This window comes from Schistocerca serialis, chromosome 2 (assembly GCF_023864345.2).
Source record: "Schistocerca serialis cubense isolate TAMUIC-IGC-003099 chromosome 2, iqSchSeri2.2, whole genome shotgun sequence".
NCBI classification, from domain to species: Eukaryota; Metazoa; Arthropoda; class Insecta; order Orthoptera; family Acrididae; genus Schistocerca; species Schistocerca serialis.
Genome location: NC_064639.1, coordinates 286,012,244 through 286,032,658, shown reverse-complemented (window position 1 = coordinate 286,032,658; position 20,415 = coordinate 286,012,244). Strand labels below are relative to the sequence as shown.

The 20,415-nt window shown below is 42.5% G+C and overlaps 1 protein-coding gene across 1 annotated transcript in view; it reads left to right on the top strand.

Moving 5' to 3' along the window:
* The first annotated feature begins 3,510 nt into the window (after positions 1 to 3,510).
* Positions 3,511 to 20,415, top strand: part of LOC126457052 (bone morphogenetic protein receptor type-1B) — a 181,189-nt gene continuing 164,284 nt past the window's right edge. Inside the window, exon 1 of the mRNA XM_050093041.1 lies at positions 3,511 to 3,664. Coding sequence (XP_049948998.1) covers positions 3,577 to 3,664 — 88 coding nt within the window. The 5' untranslated portion in view covers positions 3,511 to 3,576. The remainder of the gene's footprint in view (positions 3,665 to 20,415) is intronic.

The window sequence follows — 20,415 nt, the reverse complement described above, 5'->3', positions numbered from 1 at the left end:
TCTGACAAGGATTCCATCAGGGTCTGGAGCTTTGATCCATTTTAATGACTTCGGCTGTTTCTCAATACCATTGACATTAACACTTATTTCATTCATCTTTTCAGTGGTACAAGGATTAAACTGGGGCAATTCTCCTCAGTTTTCCTTTGTAAAGGAACATTTGAAAATGGAGTTAAGCATTTCAGCTTTTGCTTTGCTTTCCTCAATTTCACTTCCTGTCTCATACTATTGATACTATGTATTGAGCTATTAGTTGGAAATAGAGACTTATTACTTTCAATAAATTTCATTAAGGAGTAAATATACTGAGAGGCAGTGGCTAGAATACAAACTTCCTTGAACAGGTTACTACACAATGTTCTTGAATTTACACCACAAATGAGTCTTATTACATGTTTTTGCATACTAAAAACTTTTGCTCAGTTTGACATGTTAACCCAGAATATGATCCCATGCGACAAATAGAATGAAAGTATACAAGTTTGTTTTATATTTATATCTCCTACATCTGACATAATTCTTATTGCAAATACTGACTTGTTTAGGCGCTTCAGCAATTTTTTGGTATACCTTGCCCACGTGAATTTATTATTGAGTTGCAATCTTTGAAATTTAACACAGGGATGTGGGGAATACCATAGATACCAGAGAGTGAATATTATGGTTTCATAAAATCTTGCAGGATGTTGAATTGAAGGTTATTTCTTTTCTGTATGACATCTGAACAAACAATATTTAACATTTATAATCAGATTCTGCCCACTGTGACATTCTGATCCTGAAGCTAGCTTCTGAATTTACTATGTTAAGACACCTTGTTTTCCATGATAGAAAAGACGTGATATGACATCTTGAACTTCTAGCCAACTGGTTTTCTGTCCAGACACATCAGCACCCCTTATTGTTCTTCCCTGCCATCTCGCAGCAGCTGTCTCCTTTAAAACCTGATCTGTCTAATAATTCTAAATGGAAGCAGTACATTAATTGTGAGAGATAGGTCTTGGCCAGCAAATATGAAAGCTTTACAGCATGAATCAAAGTACTGGATGTGTTCCACTTTATTTAAATCCTCTTCAGAAACATAGTCTTGAGTGTGGAGAAATTTCATACACATCCAGTGCCTTTACTGAATTTTCTTCTGGGATATGATTTGACCTCTGGTATTTTGTAAATGTATTTCAGCACCTATTTTGCTTTTTCTTTTTGTGTTCAACCTGTTTGTTACCTAATTTACCAGCAAAACAATCTGACCTCATTTTGTTTATTGCAGTTTTCTAAATATTGCACACTGGAATGATATTTATTTATAGACTAAAATCTCCAAATTGATAACTTATTCAAAGTGTATCCATTTTTTGTGTTTCCATTTAAAAATTATTTCAAATGTCACAGTTATCTCCCTCTTTCCTAGCAAATATCCTGTCATGGTGACTATTGTTTTCGTAATGTGGTAACTTTATTTTATTTCAATTTTGTAGCCAGATGCCCTTCCTGTCGCTACTGTCATCAGCTAAGAAACTGAGGGAGGGCAGTCGTGTGTGCTCTATGAGTCATGTAAATTTTATGCTGTGTGATATTGTATTTTAGGTGTTAGTATATTGTATTTTCAGAGGGAGAGATTGGGGACTAGCAGAGCATTCACCTAATAGAGAATCGAAAACTGCTTGAAAACCACACTGATTAGTTGGTGTACCGGAGCAACAGTCATAACTCAATAGCTCATGAACAGCAGCTAAGTCACCTCATGCCCAAGAACAGCATTCGCAGTAGGGCTGCATTCGTACTACCACACTGTTTGCATGAGCACTTAATAACTAACTTTAAATTAATCTTGATGATGTCATTTTAAATTCAGAATATGTTATGCTACAAGTATTCAGAGTTCCCTTTGGAATCTGAAGCTACAACACCCAAGTATGTGCCTTGTGTAAATAATTAAGAAAAACATAGGATAAAATTTAGGTGTTCCGTCAAATATAACTTTTGTTTCTTTACACCCGTTCTCGGTGAACCACTGCTAAGGGCATGGCAGAAGGTACTTCCCACTGAACCATTAATTAGGGTTTCTTCCTGTTCCATTTGCGTATAGTATGGAATGTACGGCAAACAACAGATTAAATGCTGCTGAGCATGTTGATTAGCTTATTCTTGTCTTCACGGTCCCTGCAGGGGTGCGACTTTGGAGGCAGTAATGTATTCCTAGAGTTCTTACTGAACACCGGTTCTTGTAACAGTCTTTGTAGGGGTAGTTGGCGTGCTTCTTCAAGCAGCTGCCAGATTAGGTTTTACAGTATGGGTCCCACACACTTTCACCAGTAACATTTGTCTTTTTCTTGTGCACCTCATTCTTCTAATACCTATAGTCTATTACCAACTGTAATCTCCTACGTTCTTACTGATCCCTAGCCTTGGTCCCTGCACCTTTAAATTTTGGTTAATCTTACATTGAAATGCGTTACTGGACTAACACACGCATAGGTCTACGTTTCTTCTGTTTCCTTGGGTTCTGGTATTTCGCTTACTTATTATCATTCTACAACCTCCTTATATTGCTTGCTGCTTAGTGGATCTAAACCCATTCTGGTTGTTGCCACGATACGAAGATACCAGACCCTACTTCATTAACAATAATGTAATTTTCACGCCTATGTGCAACAATCATGGCAATCATACTGTCAATAACTGAGAACAGTAGTCATTATCAGTTCAGTCAGTCATTAACTTTACTGCTTTTAGTTTATTTTGTAGGACTCTGAGCTCATTGACGTTGGTTTTAGTCTTTCGATCCGGTTCGCAAAAAGTAGCTTACGAGACAGTTATTTTAACAGTAGTTCTAAATTAATGTATGATAACAATGACACAACGTATGCAAATACACCAGTGCTGGACAAGTGACAGTTGTTTGCCCAGAAATTACAATAAAATGTAAGTGTATCTCGATTTTAAGTTGACTGCGGATATCGATGCCACTGCGCCTACGAGGAAAGAGCGCTGTTTAAATATCAATACTGAGACATAACCAGTAGTTTATCTGAAAATCACAACTAACATTGTAGTTCTGATGATGTTCGAGGAGCAGTGAGTGTAGGCCTTACAATATAACCTGTAATGTTAAGTTTAACTGGTAGTTTCGAAAGATGTGCAAACTTTCGGAACAAAACAGCTTGGCGTTAATTACATCGAGCTGTACAAATCTATCTGCTCAAATGTAAAGATTCCGCCTTTGATGTGTTTTCTGTGTTACATGCTTAACAGAGAATTCATAGTGTACCACAAATCCATTGTTAATAGACACACTGTCGACAAAATTTCAGATTTCGTTTGCGCTCTAGTTTATAAGCTTTTAAGTCCGAATTTTGTCACAAGACTAACTTAATATGTATTTTAAAGAAAAAAATTATTTATCGTTACGTTCAAATTCAAAGTCACATTTCGTTTATTTTTCTTATTGTAGACCGATAAACATATCATATACTTCATGGACGGCCGTCTGTTCTTGGAGCGCGGTGCAAATTCAGGTACAGAATTACGACATCGCAGGCGTGACGTCAGAGATACAATGTAGTAGAAGAGAAGATGGCCGCGATGGGTCGGAGTAGCGGTTGGAGCGGCAATGTAGGGCTCTTGCTTGGCGTGGGTGTTTTGGTTGGACAGAGTGAAAATGGTGAGTGCACCTGATACATTTTCAACAGATTTATCAAAAACTATTGTAAACATAAATTTGATGTTCATCATTAGATGATGGCGCTCCTTCTACTCATCGTTATGTCGGGTGTTTACTTTGCTGTATGACAACTAGAAACTAGCTTCAGTGGTGAAAAATAGCATTAGCAGTTCAAAGTATGACGAATTGCATAATTCAGTTTGGTATGCGTTCCAGACGATGTCTTTCGTGCCATATTAATTGTGTAGTGCCTTTTGTTTACACTGTCAGGAACTTTTTGAGTTCACTCATGTACTCGCGCCCAACCATGTGTAATCCGTTGTTTATGTGATTTGAAGATTAATGTTTTGGATTTAATTTATATCATTATTAAAGACTAACATGTAGTTTTGAGATTAGCGTTAAACTACCTGCTTTAACTGTAGAGTATATGGTGCAGAACTCGTTTGTTTATTGCAAGAGACTAGCAATCAATAAAGAAGAAAGCAAAATCTCTTGATTGTAAAATTTCTTATGTCAACAGTAGTTAGTATCTGTTACACGAGGCATATGCAGTACTATCCGTCAAGTGCCATTGTAATCATTTAATTGGTTAGTGATCATTTAATTAGTTTGTAGATTTTGGTCCTTGTGTGTTCGTAGTTTTTAACGTTGATTTTTTTCTCAAAGAAACTTTGAGGGAGAGATTCGAACATTCTGGCTAAGAATAAATGTAAATTTACGATTAAATAGCACACAGATAAAGGGCAACGCCTGTGGACTTCTCTCGTTGTGACGTATTGAGAAGCACGTTTATTGAAAATTTTAGTTTATGTGTTTATCACATTTATATTTCCCCTGTTATCTCATGGAAATCTTTCTCATATGTAGTTGTAGATTATAAAGTTTTATGTATTTGAATATCAGTAAAACAGCCATTTCCTAACCATTAAATAATTTTCTTAGTTGGTGGGGTAAACATTGAGGATCACTGTCATCTGGTTCATTCACTCATAAGAGAATAGAAATTTGTGTAACAGGCAAAGTCGGCTACATTCTGTAATAAATTAATCTAACATTTTGTGAGCAGTTTGTATGCAGCCTTCTCTGCTTGTAGTGACATGTGATAATGTATTTTAAAATATTTATAGGACTACATATCTTTGTATTTTATTGGCTGCAGATTGATTTTAGAGCTGAATTGTGTGAAGAAAATTGAGTGTTTGTAGACAGAGATTTTAATCTACATTTATAGTTTCCACAACAGGTCCTTTCAAGTACCAGTGGATTGAGCCAATATCAGAGAAACTTTCCATATGACGGAACACCTGCTACAGATGTGAAGCATACGCTGCAACTCTGCAGATTGCATATGTAGATTGATTTTTCTAACTATACGTACCTTCTGCAAACGAGATGCGAAATTGAGAGTAAATGAAAAACTATTTAAGTTCAAGAGTAGTAATGATATGTCATTTCTCTCTACTGTGAGGTATGGGCAGTTTACTTTTTTTGGGCAGCTGATATTGCTTTTGATATCAATTGACATATGTAGTTCTTTTTCCCAGTGTCATGTCCGTTGCTAGGGTCATCAGTACTCCATACACAGCTTCTGTTGCCTGTATTCAAATGTTATCATACTGCTCCTCTTTTCTATAAGTGTTTCTAGCAGTCCATTTGTTCCTGTACGTGTCATGATAGTCTCAGATTGTCTGTTTACATCCAAGTTAGGTACTTGCCCCTTATTAGTGAAAAAAGCTGTGCTTCGGTTTTTTACTTTAGATGCTGTTTGCAGTTTAGTTTTTTCGTTGTCTCACTACATTTTTTGAATGCAAAGCGTATTGTTAATGATTGGGGCATAAATCACATTCTGCCTGTATACCAGGCAAAATACGTTTAACATGAAAAGCATTTCCAGTTTCATTGCTGTAGAAGGATTGTCAGAGATTTTTGTGTTAACGACTGTAGCCCCTGTATTGCAAATAGTTCTTGCTTTCATAGTTTCCATTACAGCTCATATATTTTTTGTTGTAGCAGTTTTTTGGTTAAATGAGTGTAAAATATATTTTTTTGTCTAATACAGTAAATTAAACTTAATAAGATCGTAATAGATTGGCACATTCTGTTTTACAAATCAGCTAAAAAATCTATGGTGAAAATTCCGTGTTGAGAAAGAGTGGTGTAATACTATTTTTTTTCAAATAATATTTATTGAAAGCTGCGACTGTTGTACAGGATGTAAAACAATGTTGACACTTTGTGTGACCAAAATGTTACAAAGGTGCACAGTTTCTCGGCTAGGGGCTCATGAATGTTTTTGATGCTAGTGATCTTTAGAACGGTGTTCATACTATCGGTGATGAATATTATTTTAGCAATATTGCCGAGTAAGGCGTCCTTTACACCAATGCACAACTGGCACCTGCGTAGTAATGGTTGTGCAACAGACACAATAAAATCAGGTGCTTCACGAATAATTGCTGCAGCCTCAGCCAAACGAGGCACCAGCTCTTCTGGAGAGAGTGTTGCTGTGTCGTACACCAGACGCTTCATTTTCCCCACACTAAAGAAATCCGTAGGAATGAGGTCGGGAGAACGTGGTCGCCTCGGTACACTTGTCTCTCTCTTCCAGTCCCACAACTGGGAACATATATTCTCCCTTCGTGTCCATTGTTTCTGCACAGCACTGCATTACGGCCTACTAGTGCGGACGAGCTACTTGTAAGACTCGGCTTTAAGGTGAATTTGCATTTGCAGAGAACCTCACCCGATCTCTCTGCCAAATACGTCGCCGTGAATTATCTTTGCCTCATCTCTTTGTTTAAAACTAGCGGAGATTTGGCCGTCCACTGCAGCGTTCTGCGAGTGATAGTTCTGGATAGAATATGAGAGGTCTGCAGGTGCTCTACTGTTATCACAAGGCGTTCTACGATAAGCAAATAGAAGCTGTGGAGCGGAAGATACTGAAATTGTATGCTTGAGTTACTGCAGACGAAGCGTCCGACGAGGCTTGAAAAAAAGCCATTATAGGTGGTGTTGCTATTATGTGACTCAAGTTTCCCTCTACTGCCATCCGTCAATGGTTTATTAACAGATTTTGGGCTGCTCTATAATATACTGGGAGCCAGCATACCAGAAAAAGGAGTGTTTCGGTAGGGATGTGTAGAATAAGGGCAAACTCTCGCTGGAGAATAAGAGCTTCAATATAGGCTAAATGAAGACTCTTCCGAAGCAAAACTACAAAGAGCCACGTGAAGAGCTTCTCCTGTCTAAAGATTTGCCGTGTATTGCACGAGTTTAAACTCGCTATTTGGGCTGTCTGCCAGTCAGGTGCGTACACAGTGTCTCCCAGTTCCATTAGGACTGCTTGTGTGAAATTGCAAACTGCACTGTTATCTTGTGACGAATGATGGCGTTATGATCCTTGAAGTTTCGAAAACTGCAGCAGGGAGCCTGGCCGTGAATGTAACAGTTAATATCCGACACTTGTCGGAAAGTGGCAGTGAAGCAGTGAGACAGCATAAAGTTCTTAGTCCTCCAGCGTTTGTGGGCGAGAAGTCGTCGAATGAGGGACAGGTTCCTGGTTGCTCCTCCATAGAGACACCCCAGCCCACAAAGCGAAGATTGTGCACCAGTTTTTTTGCCAGCAAATGGATCACTGTCCTATAACCGCCAGATCTGGCCCCAGCCTACATCTGGTTGTTCTCCAGAGTGAAATTGGCAATGAAAAAGACACCGTTATAACACAGTTAAGGACGTCTATGAAATGTACTAAACGCAACTCCAGAAAAAGACTGCCGTTACTGTTGCAAAACACTTTTAAAACGATTTCAGCTATGTGGTCCAGGAGAAGACTATTTTGAATAAATTTCAGCTATGTGGTCCAGGAGAAGACTATTTTGAGTAAGTACGATTTTGTGAACACAATCGTTGACTTATTTTTCGTAACCACAGTTGCGAAGAAACTTTAACACACTGTGTTGTTAACATCGCAACACGTCGCGAGTTAACCGACGTTGAATGTAGGGTGACGATCCGTGCAAAAAGCACGAGTCATACCATATTGGAGATAAACATGAATTCTGGTATCTAAGATTAACATCGTCTAATGTGGATCTTCAGTATCACAAAGTTTTTGCTAGCACAAACAGGAATGTTGGGCGTCATGAACTCATTTCTACCAGGATTGTATTTTCAGGAGGCAAATCATGTCCCTTTGCTGACATTCAAGCCCGCCGATTGACATGGGCCACGAACGTCGTTACTGGACCATGGAACCCTGTCGGGATATGTAGCAAATGGTCGCAAATACACCCTATTGTCCGAATGGAGGGACCAACGACAGGTGTACTTTTATTGGAAGTTATTGCAGACCATCTACCTACATACTATGGAAGCCATCATGAGGTAAATGGCATAGGGTACATTGTACTACTGCTAGCCAACCTTTCCTGTTCCACTAGCAAGTGGAGCGAGAGAGAAACTATTGAATACAGTTGTATTTCCGAACGAGCCGTGATTTGTCTTACCTTGCCTTCGCGGTTCTTAACACGATTGGTATGTAGGCAGTAGGATCATTCTGCGGTCTGTCGCAAGCGCCGATTCTCCACACTTTCTCAGTAGTGCTTCGCGGAAAGAATTTTTCCTCATCCAGGATTTCCTATTTGAGTTCGCGGAGCATTTCCGCAATACTCGCGTGTTGATCGCACTCACCGGTAGCAATTCTAACAGCACGACTCCGGATTTTCTCGATATCTTTAGCCCGACCTCGCGGGGATTCGAAACGCTCGAGCTCAGGAATGGGTCGTACAAGTGTTATGTACGCGGTCGCCTTTATAGACGACCTACACTTTCCTAGAATTCTCCAATACGTGGTCTGTTCCAAAAAATTCCGGGGCATTCGTAATTTCGCGCCAGTGGTGTGGTGGAGTGAAATGCAGTTGGCATCCTTGCACACGCCTCTGTGTTTAATGTGTAACAACCAGCTGTATAGTTGTATGTCTGTTAGCAATTGTTCATTACTGTATTGAGTAGAACGTTGTGTCGCACAGTTTGCGATTTTCGAGATGGCAGAGTTAGAAGAGCAACGCGTCTGCATTAAATTTTACAAGAAACTCAAGAAAATCTTTATACAGAGAGACCAAGTGATGCAGGAGGCCTACGGTGATGAGTGCTTAAGCCGTATTCGGTGTGACGAATGATTCACGCGGTTTAAAATTGGTCGGACAGAAGTTATAAAAGACCCTCGTTCAGGCCGCCATTCGACGTCTACCGACGACGCTTGTGTCAGGAACTTCAACGAAATTGTGTGTGCCAGTCGAAGACTGACTGTCCAAGAGGTTGCAGAAGAATGTAACTTTCCAGTTGGATCATGTCATAAAACCCTGATAGAGCACTTTGGAATGCATTGTGTTGCCGCCTGTGAAGAGCTTTTGGATCGCGCAAATGAGAACGAGATGTTCCTTAAGAGAGTAATAACTGGTGATGAGACGTAGGTCTATGATGTTGAGACCAAGGTTCAATCTTGATAATGGGTCGGGAATGGTTCTCCAAGACCAAAAAATGCTTGTCAGGTCACATCAAATTGCAAAGGCACGTTGATAGTTTTGACTTTGGAGGATTAGTTCATCACGAATTCGTGCCACAGGGACTAACTGTTAATCGATGGTACTATCGGGACTTTTTCCCACACCTGCGACAAAGTGTGGGAAGGAAAAGGCCTGAAATGTGGCGAGATCCCTGTTGGTGCGCGACTGTTGCACAAGAAACGAACTCACTGCTCCATCCTCAGTATTCTCCAGACCTGGCCTCTGCGGACTTTCCTTTTATTTCCAAAATTGAAAGCCCCGCTGACAGGACGAAGAGTTGCAAAAATAGAAGAGATAAAATAAAATTCTCAGGCTGCGATTCGCGCAAACCAGCAAGAGGCGTACCAAGACTGCTTGAACCGGCCACGGTGGCCGTGCGGTTCTAGGCGCTGCAGTCCGGAGCCGTGGGACTGCTACGGTCGCAGGTTCGAATCCTGCCTCGGGCATGGATGTGTGTGATGTCCTTAGGTTAGTTAGGTTTAAGTAGTTCTAAGTTCTAGGGGACTGATGACCTCAGAAGTTAAGTCCCATAGTGCTCAGAGCCATTTCATTTCAAGACTGCTTCCGGAAGTGGAAACGGCGATGGGTGCAGTGTATCAGATGCGGAATTTTTGAACACATCTCGTAACAAGAACTCGACCAGCCACTTTCCCTACAACTGACCTTATATGCTAGTTCCATTTAATACCGCTTTGCAGTTTTATGCCTAAATATTTAATCAACGTAACTTATCAAGCAGCTTATCACTAATACTGTATTTGAACATTATGAGACTGTTTTTCCCACATCTGCATTAACTTAAGTTTTTTCTGTATTTAGAGCAGGCTACACATGTATTATATCAAATAAGAATTCTAAGTCATCCTGTATTCTCAGTCACTAAACGATGCCGTTTTACCTTGGATTGCAGCGTCATCAGCAGAGAATAGCACACTGGGTTGTATTGCTTAACCCTACGTTACTAAACCGTCGTAAAATTTACGGTTGCCGTTGGTACCAAATTAGGCTCCCGCCAATCTGGTAGTGTCAGTATAGGGTGTTAAACTGGACATTTTTACTTATTTTGAATGTAACATACCATTGGAGATGTTATAGTGAGTTAGTGCATAAACTATAAATTGTGATTGCCTTTGAATAAAATACGGAGTAGTAAAATTTACGATGACGCAATAACGTAACAGCTCACCCCCACCCCCCCTTTAGTGTATTAGATTAAGAAGTCTTGGAGTCATTTACATGTCTGACAACATTCCGTACGCTCGGACCTTCGTCAAGTCTGTAGAGGGGCACTGTTAGACGCTTTCCAAAAGTATGTGAATATTGAATCTACATGCCTCCCTGCCGGCAAGTTGAGTTTATCATGTGCGATGATTTGTATATCCGTGATGATTTGTGAGCAGAAGATTTTCTGTCTCAAGGAAGTTTTATTGTATTGGAACTTAAAACCTAAGAAAATTAGTGTCATCGTATTGCAGTGAATTGAAAATATGCATTACTCAGAGGGGGCAAGCGTTGTGCAGAAGGATGATTCCATCCTGACAGCATTCCGACAACCCGAGGGCAACGTCATCCCACATCTCCCCCGCCAAAGAACTCCAAAGTTGTGCCAGTAGCGTTATGACGACCTCCTCCGACTGCAGGGGCCCTCTGCTCTCGAGTTCCTTGAGTGTGAAATCACAATCAATGTGCAGCGCTATGAAGACACTTTACAGAAAGTGCGACTGGGATACGAGATAAGTTCCTGTTCCGTAGAACGCGGTCGGCCGCTGACCGGCCCACAGTCGCATCCACTCTTGCACTTCCACGTCCGAATGAAACCGACGTTTATGCACTCTTTCTTCAGGTGGCCAAATATGCAAACATCACACTGTGGGAGGTCGGGACTCTGCGGAGGATGTTGCAGTGTTTCCCAACCAAATAGCTGACGCGTGGCCTTCCTCTTATTGGCAGAGTGGGAGGCGGACGTTATCGTCTAACAAGATGATTTCGTCAGACAGCATTCCTGGGCGACTTGGCTTTAAGACGCGTCGCACTTCCTGCAAAGTGTCTTCATAGCGCTGCGCATTCATTGTGGTTTCACACTAGAGGAACTCTAGAGCGGAGGGCCCCTGCAGTCGGGGAAGGTCGTCGTGACTCTACTGGAACAGCTTTGGGGTTCTTTGACTGGGGAGATGTAAGATGTTTCCACTGTTAGCTTTGTCGTTTGCCCTCGGGTTTTCGGAATGCTGTCAGGATGGAATCATCCTTCTGCACAACGGCCTCCCTCACTGCCAGTCGAACGAAGGCGATTTGATTGGGAAACACTGCAACAGCCTCCTTTAAGCCTGGATTGTTCACCGTGCGATTTCACATCTTTGGCGACTGAAGAGAGACATGTATGGACGTCGGTTTCAGTCGGAGGAGGAAGTGCAAGTGTGTTTGCGGTTGTGGATCCGACGGCGTTCTACGAAACAGGAATTGACTTTCTCGTCTCCGAATGGGATTAACGTCCTATCGCGCGTGGTGATTACTTCTGAATGGAACCATTCCATGTACCTGTTGTTGCTGGTGTTTTGTTTTTGATTGCCCCTTGTACGAAAGGCGGATAAATGATTGCACGTGTTTCCATAATTAAAAGCGAACCAGACCATAAGTTTTTCTGAAAACCCTGAAGAATTGTACTCCAGTTGTGTAGGTGGATAACGCCAACCCACTGAACCTAAAGTTAGCGAACGAAGTGGTGCAGTGATTATCACTGGACGCGTAATGCTGTTCTGATTTAGGTTTTCCGCGATTTTTCTAAATCAGTACAGCCTAATACAGAGACAATTCTTAAAAAAAGACATGACATGTTTCGGCCTCCCCTTTCACTTCCAGGAACTTATACACCTTCATAAGTGTCATTGAAATCGCGTGGGGTGTGTGTGTGTGTGTGTGTGTGTGTGTGTGTGTGTGTGTGTGTGTGTGTGTGTGTGTAATATTCGCAAGAACCACACATTTTTTTCTACACTATACAGAAGTACACGCCGCGACGACGAACATTTGATTGAAGTTGTACGTCAAGATGGGACTCGAACCACCTCCAGCCACCGACTCGGAGCTTAAAGTTACCTCTCCAAACTTCATTTTGTTTCCAGGTGACCCAGTTAAGTGTATCAAAGTTGTACAACTCAATGACTTTTCGATAAGTCTCGCGTAGTTCTAAATTCGTAGTCTTATACTTTATAGGAACGAAGCGTTGGAGAATATTTTAACTCCAGGGCTGCTGGTAGTGGAAGTAGTTTCTTCGTACAACTGCAGATTTGTAGTAAAAGTGCTAGAGTTGGATAGGAAACGTAAGCGTATATTTCTTAGTACCGCTCTGCAGGTTTCGGTTTGGAATTTCGCTACACGGTCGGTTTAGTGGTGTATGTTGGACGTTAAATGATAAAGTGCAGGGAAAGATTTGCTTTACGCATGCGTATTTTGTTGTTGTTTTTCGTTATGCCAAAGAAAGATTTGAAGCCGCCCTCTGTTTCAGCATAACTGCTGCATTCTAGTTCATCGACGATCTGCCGCACTTGGAAGAGACCAGCTGCTACAGTTCTTTCCTTCCACCATTTCTTCAGCCACAGCTTACAGCTTCGACTCACATCGACCACTTGTTTTCTTCGTTTCATTAAATTGTTTGAGCATTTTTTGGCTGACTCGTGCCAGGAATTTCTCGATCTTTATTCGATCGGCTCATGTAACATTTGTCAATGTCCTGTAACACTACATTGAAAAGATTTCTAGTCCATAACGAATTTTCATTCTGCAGCAGAGTGCCTGCTGATTTGAAGCTTTCTGGGAGATACATTACGCACTGAACTCTTAAAAGCGTAATTTGGTCATCAGTCGCCATAACGATAATTTGTCGAGCGTCTTACGGAAATCTAGGAAGACAGAATCTACCTGTCCACCTGATATGATTGAAACTACATACGAGGGGCGTTCAATAAGTAAAGCAACGCCTCTTCTCGGCAATTTTGGTTGAAAAAAAAAAATGCGGAATTTATTGTGGGACATAGTGGAATATTCCCGCTTCAGCTATTGCAGTTTCATAAAGTTCCTTTAGGTCGGGGTGCTATAAGTAGCTTCAAAATGGCCTCTGAACGGAGGTGCATTCGAAGCAGATAGCTTCTTTTGGCGGAAAACCATAGCATCACAGATATTCATAGGCGCTTGCAGAATGTCTACGGCGACCTGGTAGTGAACAAAAGTACGGCTAGTCATTGGGCGAGGCGTGTGTCATCTTTGGGACAATGTCGCGCAAACCTGTCCTATCTCCCGCATGTCGGCCAGCCACACAGAACACTCTCCTCCAATGTCGGAACGTGCGGTCACTCTTGTTCGAGATGATTGACGGGTCGCAAACACCTCGCTGCACAAGTCGATAGCGGTGACACCCTTTGCCAGTAGTCATGGCGACAGTCCTCAGGGACTCTGAAGATATTAGTGCGTTTGATAGCCTCCCTCGCGTTCGACGATGAATTCGGAAATATATTGTACTAAACCCCCCCCCCCCGAAATTGCGGAAACGGCTACGGCGCGTCCGCCGCCACAAAAATGCAAACGAACTTCACATTCTCCACGGCTTCACACAAGTCTGCGCACCCGAGAGAAGCTCACAAAACTTCATTGGACTGTCCTTCCTCGAGCGGGGAGCAGTACGTGGATGATGATGATGATGATGATGATGATGATGATGATGATGATGATGATGATGATGATGATGAGGAGGTTGTTGTTGTTGTTGCAGAACATTGGCGCCGACGTCGAACATTGGAGTGGCACCATGCAGGCTATCCCAGTGGGGTGGCGTAAGGTCGTCGCATTGAACCGAGGTTGTTAAAAAATGTGGTTTAGGAACCAAAAGAGAGGGGAATAATACGGTGTATTGGAATTTTGAATAAAAACCAACCTGTTTCCATAAAATATGTTGGATTACTTGCTAAACGTCTCTTGCACCTTTGCCATCTTACCAGACAGAAGGTTTTCTTCGGACTGCAGAATCTTCGCGATCGCGGAGACTTGGCAATCTGCATACAACTGGTACAGAACTTATAACGAAACAACATCAATGAGTTGGTGGTATGTTGCGTCGAAAATGTTATTAATATTACACTCCTCAGCCCTGAGGCTTGTTTGGTACATCTTTCCACGCAAGTCTATCCTGTGCAGGCATCTCAATCTTTGCATTAGTACTCCAACTTTTATGCACTTGAAATTGGTTACTGTAGTCAAGCTGTGGTCTCCCTCTCCCTCCCCTAAACTACCGAAGCAAGTATTCTTTGATGCTTTAGGATGAGACTTTCCTCCATGTTCTGCCACAAGTTTTTTTTCCTCCCCAGTTCGATCAATAGTTCGTTAATTACTCTGTAGCACCGTAATTCAAAAAAATTTGGCTGTACTAGTTATCGTGCACATACAACTTCCGTGCAAGGCTACACTCCGTATAAATACCTTCAGAAAAGACTTCCGAATACTTAACATTTATATGCTATGTTAATTCGTATTCATTTCTCAGAAATGCTTTCCTTGCTGTTGCCCAGTCTTCATGTTGTATCACCACTACTTTGACAGTCCACAGTTAGTTTATTCCCCCAAATAACAAACAAAGCTCATCTACTTTCACTGTCACATTTCTTAATCTAGTTCACTCAACATCATCTTAGTACTTGTAACCTATTTTCAAGACCCTATTTTCCAACTCCAATATCGTCCCTGTCAGAATTAGAATGTCATTGGCAAATTTTAAGAGTTTATACACTGGAGAGCCAAAGAAACTGGTACACCTGGCTAATATTGTGAAGGGCTCACGCGAGTACGCAGAAGTGCCGCAACACGACGTGGCATGGACTCGACTAATCTCTGAAGTAGTGCTGCAGGGAACTGACACCATGAATCCTGAGGGGCGGCCCATAAGTCCGTAAGAGTACAAGGGGCGGAGATCTATTCTGAACTGCACGTTGCAAGTCATCCCAGATATTCTCAGTACTGTTAATGTCTGGGAAGTTAGGTGGCCAGAGGAAGCGTTTAAACTCAAAAGAGTGTTCCTGGAGCCACTCTGTAGAAATTCTGGACGTGTAGAGTGTCGTATTGTCCTGCTGGAATTGCCCGAGTCCGTCGGAATGCATAATGCACATGAATGGATGCAGGTGATCAGACAGGATGCTTACTTGCATGTCACTTGTCAGAGTCGTATCTAGGCGTATCAGGGGTCCCATATCAATCCAACTGCACACGCCCCACGCCATTACAGAGCCTTCACCAGCTTGAACAGTCACCTGCTGACATACAGGGTCCATGGATTCATGAAGTTGTCTCCATACCCGTACACCTCCTTCCAATCAGTGTAACTTGAAACGAGACTCGTCCGACCAGTTTCTAGTCATCAACAGTGCAATGTCTGTGTTGACGGGCCCAGGCGAGGCATAAAGCTTTGTCGTGCAGTCATCAAGAGTACACGAGTGGGCCTTTGGCTCCGAAATTCCATATCGATGATGTTTCGTTTAATGGTTCGTATGCAGACGGTTTGTTGATAGCCCAGAGTTGAAACCTGCAGCTATTTGCGGAAGGGTTGCACTTCTGTCACGTTGAACGATTCTCTTCAGTCGTCGTTGGGTCCGTTCTGGCAGGATCTTTTTCCGGTCGCAGCGATGTTGGAGATTAGATGTTTTACCGGATTCCTGATATTCACGGTACACTCGTGAAATGGTCGTACGGTAAAATCCCCACTTCATCGATACTTCGGAGATACTGTGTTCCATCGCTCGTGCGCCGTCTATGACACGACGTCCCAATTCAAACTTAATAACCTCGCATTGTAACAGCAGTAATCGATCTAACAGCTGCGCCATACACCTGTTTTATATAGGCGTTTCCGGCCGCAGCGTCTGATTCTGCCTGTTTACGAATATCTGTATTTGAATACACATGCCTATACCAGTTTCTTTGGCGCTTCAGTGTATGTCTTCTCCCAGAACTTCAATTCCCTTTTCAAATTTCTCTTTGGTTTTCTTTACTGCTTGCTCTATGTATATATTGGGTAACATGAAGGATAGTCTACAGTCATCAGTCCCGTCACAACTACTGCCTCCCTTTCTTGTTCTTCGACTCTTAAAGCTGTAGTCTGGCTGATGTTGCGGATATATTTTGCATGTATGTGAAGGGTGGCGCATGATAAGTCACCTGATTTGTTTCATGCATAACACGTTTGTTGTTGACAAGATTAGTAATTTATTGATGTAGAAGTAAAGAATACGCCTTGGAAATACAGCCTAAAGAATCACATGTTCAGTATGACTACCGTTTTGGTTTACAAATTATTCAAGTCGCACACGTTCATTTGTGACGACTCTCCAACACACATCTTCTGGAATGGCGCAGCATAACACCACAATGATGGCCCTAAGTTGTACTGCATTTCCGGTTTTCTGTGGTACACCTTTTCCTTACGGAACCCCCGAAGGAAGAAGTCACATGGGTTAATGTCCGGGCTATGGGGCAGCCACATTCCTCCTCCTGCATAATGTTCAAATGGCTCTGAACACTATGGGACTCAACATCTTAGTTCATCAGTCCCCTAGAACTTACAACTACTTAAACCTAACTAACCTAAGGACATCACACACATCCATGCCCGAGGCAGGATTCGAACCTGCCACCGTAGCAGTCCCGCGGTTCCGGACTGCAGCGCCTAGAACCGCACGTCCACCGCGGCCGGCCATAATGTTCAGAAAATCTGTTTGACAATACCCTACGTCAAAGTATTTCGTGTAAGAAATCAAGCACAACGTTGGCAGTATGGGGACGTGTTCCATCCTGCATGAACCATTGTGTCTGCAGTGGAAGACATGAGGCCATGAGTTAGGAAAGAATTGGTTTTGCAGCATGTATAAATAGCGTTCACCGGTTACTGTAGCATAGAAGAAGAACGGACATATGATGAAATGGCGTGACATCGGACCCATACGCACACTTTCTTCCCGTTGGTGTCATTCGTGTGGATTATTCGCGGAGGTTCACGTGCCCAGAACCGAACGTTCTGTTTGTTCACAACACCGTTCACGTAAAAATAAGCTTCGTCAGAAAACAATGTGTTGTGTAACACTGCCTCTTGGTCTTGCTCGATTACTCACCTTGCAAACTGCAGTCTCCGCTCATCTCTCGCAGTAAGCTTATGCGCCACAGTCATCTTGTAAGAATACAAGCGAAGGTCGGATTGAATAATTCTTTCAAAGCCACTCGAACTGCTTCAGTGTTTTGCGGCGAACGTCGGTACGTACCCAAAACAGATCCAATATCTTCAAATTTTTGATGTAATCTGCGTATTGTCTGTGGGCTGGGAGCCCATCATGTGCCGGAGCACGAAACCTCTGTGTCAGTGTAACGCTGTTCGTCGTCACGAACGGTAACACTATCTTCGTATTTTGTGCGGCGGTCAACCGGCCTTTGTCAGCCATCGCGGCAAACTGAATCGGCGGACTCTCAACGGAAGCGACGAACTCGGAACGACACCTGGCGTAATTTCCATGAACTGCATGAAGTTGAGCGCACAATTTGAAAACTATTGGACCAGTAATCCACTTGTAGGATCAAAATTCATTCGGGTGAGTCACCGTCCGCCAACCTGTATTTTATCGCTGCTGCCATCAGAATTTCTAAGACTACAGTCCTGTCAATAGTGTCAAAAGCTTTCTCGAAATCTGCAGCTACTAAAAAAATAGTGCCTTTTTTCAGTCTATCTGGTACGATGTTGTGGTCTTCAGTCCAGAGACTGGTTTGATGCATCTCTCCATGCTACTCTATCCTGTACAAGCTTCATCATCTCCCAGTACCTACTGCAACCTATATCCTTCTGAATCTGCTTAATGTATTCATCTATTGGTCTCTTTCTACAGTTTTTACCCTCCGCTGCCCTCCAGTACTAAATTGGTGATCCCCTGATGACTCATGACATGTCCGACCAACCGATCCCTTCTTCTTGTCAAGTTGTGCCACAAACTCCTCTTCTCCTCACCAATTCTGTTCAATACCTCCTCATTAGTTATGTGATCTACCCATCCAATCTTCAGCATTCTTCTGTAGCACCAGATTTCGAAAGCTTCTATTCTCTTCTCGTTTAAACTATTTACCGTCCATGTTTCACTTCCATACATGGCTACACTCCATACAAATACTTTCAGAAACGACTTCCTGACATTTAAATATAAACTTGATGTTAACAAATTTCTCTTCAGGAACGCTTTCCTTGCCATTGCCAGTCTACATTTTATATCCACTCTACTTCGACAATCATCAGTTATTTTGCTTCCCAAATAGCAAAACTCCTTTACTACTTTAAGTGTCTCATTTCCTAATCTAATTCCGGCAGCATCACCCGATTTAATTCGACTACATTCCATTATCCTCGTTTTGCTTTTGTTGATGTTCATCATATATCCTCCTTTCAAGACACTGTCCATTCCGTTCAACTGCTCTTCCGGGTCCTTTGCTGTCTCTGACAGAATTACAATGTCATCGGCGAACCTCAGAGTTTTTATTTCTTCTCCATGGAATTTAATACCTACTCTGAATTTTTCTTTCGTTTCCTTTACTGCTTGCTCAGTATACAGATTGAATAACATCGGGGAAAAGCTACAACCCTGCCTCACTCCCTTCCCAACCACTACTTCCCTTTCATGCCCCTCGACTCTTATAACTGCCATCTGGTTTCTGTACAAATTGTAAGTAGCCTTTTGCTCTGTGTATTTTACCCCTGCCACCTTCAGAATTTGAAAGATCGTATTCCATTCAACATTGTCAAAAGCTATCTCTAAGTCTACAAATGCTGGAAACGTAGGTTTGCCTCTGGTACGATAAGTCGTCCAAAGTGTGTACTCGGAATGTCGTAATGCGCTGCTTCCGTTGCTATAACTCGCCCAGTATGGAGGTTCTCTAGCGACAGACTCCTGCGCAAGGGCAGCTGCTATCTAATCTCTGCGTGAATATTCAAAGGAGGTGCAAACTCCTCGCACGGACGAGATGCGACGGCTGCAGGAGACGCAGTCGCTTCGCGACCTTCGCGAGATCCTGAAATAAACAAACAGGGGCACACGTCTTACCACGCGAACCTGCAGTGGCTGATCCGTCGAGCACGGAGGACTGTCTTGCGCAAGAGTATCGTACCCTAGGTATCGGTTTCGTGGCTGTTTTGTGCTCGAAACTTCTTTAGCGTGCTGAGACTTTGTGTATCTGCCGTTTCTCCCTGGTATGTATGATCCCAATTCAAATTCCATATGGCAACCCGGAATCTATATTTTAGATAATGTTGAATTACGCTTTATACAATTTGCAACGATATGAGCTTATTTGGCAAAAGTCTCCGTTAGGTCCAGGGGGAAACTCACCTGGCCCGCACCCACTTATCGACAAGATTATTTCTGTCATCACGTTATTTTGTTACCGTGGGTTCAACTGTTGTTCATTACGGATGTAGCCTTCTCACTTTTAATATTACGTGTCTTCCCGAGTAGAAGGCATGATTTATTGCGTAACCGTCGTAGCCAGTAATGTGGTTGGGTCGGATGCGGGTGAGATTTTTCTCACGATACAGATGAGCCCTGGAAGCCCTCGTCATTTTTCTGATCTGCATACCGAACCATTTCATATAATTTCGCTTCCTTTAGTTATTTGTCAACTCTGGCATCATTATTGTTTTCAGTGTCTCGATTTTACCACTCCTGCGCAATTCCATAATTCGGTCAAATTTCTGCAGACAAAACTAATTCCAGCCGACGTTTCTTTTGACCGAGGAGCTGAAGACCTCACTATTAGTCCCTTCACTCGACAACCAGCCAACCGGATAAAAAATGGTTCAAATGGCTCTAAGCACTATGGGACTTAACATCTATGGTCATCAGTCCCCTAGAACTTAGAACTGCTTAAACCTAACAAACCTAAGGACATCACACAACACCCAGTCATCACGAGGCAGAGAAAATCCCTGACCCCGCCGGGAATCGAACCCGGGCGCGGGAAGCGAGAACGCTACCGCACGACCACGAGCTGCGGACCAACCGGATAATATGTCAGTCACCCTCCTTAACCTTTTGGTGGCTGATAGGACATACGAGCCGCACGGCAGTAATACAAGCAGATTTAAGCGGAAGGGTTGTCTATGCCCCTCTTTCCTTGTTGGTG